We start from the raw sequence: 6,732 nt of genomic DNA on the forward strand, positions 1-6,732 counted from the left end.
GGAGCATGAAAGCGAAAACACATTACATTTGTACACCCTCCAGACAATGAAGACATGCCCTAAGCTGAGCTTTTGGCACACAAACGCACATCTCCCAGAAAACTGGCTGACTAACAATGGCAACTAATCAATAAAACAAGTGAGGCTCCTCTGCATGAGGTCTTATTCCCATGGGCATCCAAAACAAGCATGGAAAACATCTACAAGATCTTCACCTGAGTGGAGACATTCACTGATAATAAAGGATAAAGCTCGTCCCTGGAACACTCAGTGAATCGAACTAATAAAACATCCTCAAAACATCCCACATTACGAACATGACAAGGATCCATCACGCAGATGTAAGAACCCAGAACACCATTGTTCATCTGTCAATCTCTGTTTCTTCTCGATGACCCAACCTACACTAATCAATATCTGTGGCCTAGATGAGAAGCCCATTCGTCCCAGTTTCACGCCCCTCCCCCAAACCCATAACCCATGTACGTCGCACGCATTGTCTCTATCTTCCCAACTCTTTCTACTGTCTCTGCCCATCAACATGTTCACACAAAAAAACTAAATGGACCTGGATAAAATGCCCTGTAGAGTTCATAAAGTTCATTTGTCCCTTAAACTTTGGCATGTGCCCAGTGTTGGTCACACTCCACCCAGTCTAAGAGAGGCTGGGTTAGAGATAGGCACCCTAAAACCAGTTTCCATCCTGCGTCAGAGAAACATATCGCACCTGCTCCACCCAAGAGCAGACGTTAAGGGCAGGGTAGTTCCGTGCTTAGGGAAATTTTTAAAACTCTCTTTTAAAGCCGCACAGCTGTGCAAAGGGGTTTTTACTTTAATATCATAATGACTTTTACCCCCATGGCACCATTTTTATAATCACGTTCATTGAAGATTAGCCCCAGAGATATATACAATGAATAAGCTCAACATCTGTATGGATTATCCAAATACTATAAATAAGCAGTATTTATTGTAGTTGAGGGGGAAGTTTTCCTTGATTGCTCCATTGAAAAGTGTGTTATGTGGCAACTGTTGAAAGGGAAGTTTATTGAAAGAAATGTACATCCTGTTGTGCAAAATATAGGCTATTAATCTTATAAGTTTAATGGGAAGGGGGGGTAAAGAATGACACAATAAAACATTAAGATCACATCACTACACAATAGCAATCCTCAAACAGATTTTTACTTCAAACTGCTCAGAACAGCATCCCTCTATATGCCCCCCATTAGCTACGCTCTTTCTATAAAAGCTGAGTCTGTCCTCGTGTTACGGTTCTATTAATTAGAATTATTTACCCTACACTGACATCAATGCAAGTCATTTGCACCTGGACGGCAGGGCCAAGCCTGAATCGAAGCGGCAGCCGCCCTTTAAACCTCCCACTCTGCATTCTTTGTGGTTGTGTAATGCCATCAAGATCCAACCAATGCTATAATTACCAACAAACATCAAAATGATTGGAGAAGAGCTGACACATCCACCTACACTAATTTTAACGATGATCCACGTTTGTTAAATAATATTTCAATGTTTGTTTTTCATATACATGTAAAGTATTTAAATGACAAGATTAACAACATGAAAAGTGAAACTAAGGTGAACAAGGCAGCAACATATATTTATTACATAGACATAAAATACAGAGAGGAACCAAACGTGTGACATAAGCTGCAAGAAGAGGAAGAGGTTAGGTTTACATGTTTTATGGGGTACATAACTGTAAACATAATAACAGGAGATAGCAAAGACAATGGCCATAGGCAGGAGAGGTAAGCGTGTCTCCTAGATAAAATGCAGGAGAATGGACAGCTCTCTGAGGTGGGATGAGACTGTGAGGGTCAGCTCAAAGTCCTGACCCCGTAAGGATTGGATGCCACTTTCCCACGGCGCGAGCTGATCTAATAGGGGCTCGTCAATGACATCTGCCCCAGTTCAGGGAGATTAACTCACCCCCACACCTCAACTTTACTCCGTCTCTACAACCCACATAAGTCTCACTCCAGTGGACAGACCCAGCAGTACTGCCTTGAGCTAAGCCTGCTAATCAATACTCTTATATTTTGTTTTTGATACATCGCAGCAAGTCCAGTCTGGCACCATCAAAATACCGCAGAGCCTGTTTACTTTTCAAACACACCCATTTTCTCAACTGACGTACTGTAATCTGTGTATGTTTGTGAACTGCAATACTGATAAAAACACCCACAGATTTGAAATGACGAGTTTCCAATAAGAGTTGCTCAGCAGGTTAAGTGAATTAAATTGATACATGCCTGCTACCATTTTTTTTGTCTGGAACAAGTATTCAGATATTACAGGAATAATCAGAAAAACAAGAAGGTGAATGGTATAGATAAATAAAAGAAGGGCCCCAGAGATATTTTGAGAATTACTCACGAGTAAATGAAAGTGAAAAAGCTTTCTCTTTCTGCCTACTATCTCTACAGCATCTGAATTCAGCATGGTTGCAGAAGGGTGTAATTATATTGGTTTGGAAAAGGGGTTAAACAAACAGCTCCAGTGAGGTCATAAGCAGATGGAAGTGGGGATATGCCTGCGCTTGCTGAGTGGGCACAGTGCTTCACATAAGCCAGTGAGAGAGAAAAGACAGGAAAAAAGGAGAGGGAGGGGGCACTCTTTGCTGGTCCGGACCTAATGCATTCTGCCGTCAGTATAACTTCAATACATGTGGTCTTTGTTTAATAACTTAGTCCTGTCTTATCAAATAAATATTTAAAAAAAATATGTGTTTCTGAGGCTGCTAAGTGTTATGCTGCACGATGAGGTTATAGGCGCACAATCGTGACTTAGGACTCTAATGTTGAATTCAGGGAGGTCCATCTAATCTGTTGGCATCCAAAGAGTGCAGAGGGCTAATCCAAGCACAGCAATGAATCATGGATCAAACCTGTCAGTATATGTGGGAAGAACAGCAGCCATCCAGTTCATAAGCTCAGAGGAATCAATGCCTCAGTGTGCAATGCTACTCACCTCCTGCTTTAAAGCTGTCAGGTGTACCATTGTAACTTTAATTCACTTGTGTCACGTGACAAAATTTTATTTTAAAACATCTTTTTCTGATGATAAAAGTTCATCAGCTCTAAGACATCACAAAATCGAACCGTAAATTATAATCCTGTTGACTATATTAAGAAAAAAAATCTATTGCTGTAGGCCTAAACTGTAAAAAAATGTTTGTTTTGCAAGTCAATAAAAACATACAAAGTTTTGACCTGTGAATAGTTGACATAAATTATAAAAAAGTTGAAATGGTTTAACTTAATTTTTTTAAGTTAAAGTAATATAATTACTTTCTATTATAGTATAATACATTTTTTTACAGTGGAATCGATGTTGTTGCATTTAAAGTAGGCCTACCCCTTACAAACATCCCTTGCTTGTGGATTTTATTAAAATGTAAATGGAGTGAGTGACGTTGTAAAAAATAATACAGACTGACAGTTGTTACGTTTAATATACGTGTTTTACCACCAGTAAAACTAATCAATTATCGGAAATGTTAGGCGCTTAATAGACTAAATAATTATTGACCGTGCATAAACGGGTGAAACTGCGAGAAACAAGTTAGGCCTAAATAGGCCACTGAAATTACATATATTTAAAAATAACTGTGGTGTCGGTTCTTGTATGTGAAATCAAATTTCTGTACATCCACTGTTATCAGCAAATCATACAGTAGTAGCCTATGTTATCAAGTAGCGCGACACATAATATGTGCGAGGCTGCCTGACGCGGCCTTTTAAGTTGTTAACAACATAAGGATGTGGTTATTACAAACTGACCAAAAGACAGTATGGTCTGAAATTGAGTGCAAGATATAATCCAGCAAATATTTAACCTTGGCTGACCCTATATTTGGACACGAGAGCTCATAATACTACATAAAATAATCCCCGTATTAAACTATTATTATAAAGATAATTAACAGAACTTATTTGCTGTTTAATCGTCTGTCTGGATTATTAATAGTTAAGCATTATTATTCAAGTAATTTAAAGGAACTATATGTAGCCTATACCAGTCAGCAATTAAGAACTGCTGGGGGGAAATACACACTTTGAAAAATGTAAACATGCAAGCAAACATTATTTTACTGTATTTTTGTTGCATGTACTTGTTTTTAAAAGTTACTTTTAAAACTTTTTAAGCGACTACATGAAACATTAGTTGTTGTATAAAGTGTACATAATTTAAATATTAGATTTTTATCATTTATTGTGAATAGGATTCTATAATGAGGACTGATGTATATTACACTAATTTGTACTTTTAAAAAAAGAGGACCAAATTAGAGCAGGTGCTTCAATACCATTACTTTCAGAATAGGCCTGTATTTTAAAATGTATGTAATTTACAAACAGATTTCTCGGCAGCATTTAAAATACAGTCAACGCGTTTTGGCGTCTATTTGTTAGTAGCGCTTCTCAATTTCCATTTTTCTTCATTTTTTAAAATGCATACATTCAGGTCACATTTTAAGAATTTATGTGTTACATGTAAGCTAATTAAATTACAACAGTCACACATATTCAGTTACGGGTGAATGACCCGTTTAAAAAAATAATAAACCATATCTAGTCCGGTAACTTTTTGTAAAAACAAATTTATTCATTTAGGAATAGGATGGTAAACGTAAGTTTAAATAAAACTTTCCGTCCCACATAATGGGTTAACCTGATACTGCAATAACATTACAGAAAGGAATATTCACAAAACAAAAGCATTTCAACAAAACGTACAGTGGTTCACAAGCTTTAAAACAACTTACTATAAATAAAACAAACTTTGCGCTTGCGACCAGCACAGTCTTTCATTTGAATAAAACCTAGTTCATAAACGAAGAACAAAAGACTACACAGATTTTGGACACAGCCAACAAAACTGACATTCTAAAAATAAGTGTAAACATTTATGAGTGAACGTACTCTCCTGTCACTTTTCTTTCATTTTTTTGTTTTTGAAATACGGCCTCATCACGAAGCCACGTGCCTTTTCTTTATAGAGACCAACTCTGACGGCAAACAAGTCAGAAGTCCAATAATCTTCTACAGACGTTTGATTGCGTTACAGCTTATGATAAAAAGCTCCTTTGCAATACAATTCATTTAGTTGGGCGCAACACTCAAAATGAAGTCCCCGATATGTCGTCATAAAATTCTTTAAAACGGACAGCTCGTTGAGATTAAAAATAGTATCTTTTTTTTGTAAAAACAAAATTGAACTTCGATTCTCTTTTTTGCAAATCAAAATGTTCAAGTATCCGAAGTACTTAGTCTTTTTTTAGAGTCTTTCAAATGTGGGTTAGGGGTAGTGTTCCGTTCACCCCAGTCCCTGCGCTCTGATAGTGCGGATGAACGCTGTGTAACCGACTGGTCTGTAGAGCGGAGTGCTCGGCGCTGTCTCCTCCGGGAGGCAGGTACATGCTTATCATATCCCTCAGGTCTCCCAAACAAGCACGCTGAGAGTGAGAGGTTATGGCCGGAGGTGGGGAGCTGGGTTCCGTCTTGCACACCGATGCCATGGAGCCCAAACCCATTGCGCTGGAGGTTTGCTGTGTGTATGCTGGTGACATGCTGTATGTGGAAGCTGCGTTCATGTAAGTTTGGGCAGAGGACATCATAGGGTACTGAAGTCCCGCCATGTCGTACCGGTGCATCTGCTGAATCTGAGGGCTGTTCATGCTGGGATGTTGTTGGTAGGCCAGCTGGTCCTGCATGAGGGAGTACGCACTGTTCGTCCATCCGTTCATGTGCGTGTAGTCCATCCGCTGGCCCACGGAGACGCCGCTGTTGACAGCGTTGGCACCTGGCGCCAAAAGTCCTCCAGGCAAAGAATATTTGTCTTTCTTCAACAGGGTCTTGGTCTTCCTGCGGGGACGGTATTTGTAATCCGGGTGCTCCTTCATGTGCATGGCTCGTAACCGCTTGGCCTCGTCAATGAAAGGTCTCTTCTCCGCATCAGTCAAAAGTTTCCAGTCGGCACCGAGACGCTTGCTGATTTCGGAGTTGTGCATTTTTGGATTCTCTTGTGCCATCTTCCTCCGCTGTCCACGAGACCACACCATGAAAGCATTCATAGGCCGCTTCACCCGGTCCTGGTCATTGGCACTGCTGTTTTTGCCGCCCGCCGCCGTGTTGGACTGCGGAAGGGGACTTTTGATCTCGGTTTCCATCATGTTATACATTTAAACGCCTTAAAAGCGGTGACAAGCACCTGAAATAAAAAAGCGTGAAGAAACCTGAAGTAGCCGGTGGTCAGTCAAAAAGTTGCTCAAAGAGTGCTCAAAAGTCTGGTTGTGTGAAAGTCACTAAGCTCTTTCAGATTGCTCCACAACAGTCCCGAGTGTTTTGCTCTGCTCTGCCACGGAACTCTGCAAACTTGTGCGCTAAGCTCAGCTGTTAATAGAGGCTCGGCCATGTGATTTGGATTGACAGCATAACAATGAGCTCAGCTCCGACCAATCAGAGAGCGCCTCACACTCCACCATTCAAGAAGCGCGCTGCCAATGTACGACTATGTTTCGGGATGCACTTTTAGTGGGATAAAATACTGGCAACCAATTTGCACTTTTACAAAAGTGATCACTTTGCAAATACTGTCTTAACACCGTTGTTTTCTACTGGAAAATGTTACTGTTATCCCACTTTTGCCGTCAGTGAATAACCTGTCCAATGTTTCAAACAGCTACAGAAATATTTTGAATTAAAA

At 39.9% G+C, this 6,732-nt stretch overlaps 1 protein-coding gene across 1 annotated transcript; it reads right to left on the bottom strand.

The window, feature by feature from the left end:
• Positions 1 to 4,611: 4,611 nt before the first annotated feature.
• On the bottom strand, positions 4,612 to 6,414 carry sox3 (SRY-box transcription factor 3). The gene has a single exon (XM_065271898.2). The coding sequence runs from the start codon at positions 6,206 to 6,208 to the stop codon at positions 5,315 to 5,317; it is 894 nt and encodes a 297-aa protein (XP_065127970.1). The 5' UTR covers positions 6,209 to 6,414; the 3' UTR covers positions 4,612 to 5,314.
• Positions 6,415 to 6,732: the final 318 nt, after the last annotated feature.

The sequence above is a fragment of the Paramisgurnus dabryanus genome, chromosome 16, assembly GCF_030506205.2.
Source record: "Paramisgurnus dabryanus chromosome 16, PD_genome_1.1, whole genome shotgun sequence".
Taxonomy (NCBI): Eukaryota; Metazoa; Chordata; class Actinopteri; order Cypriniformes; family Cobitidae; genus Paramisgurnus; species Paramisgurnus dabryanus.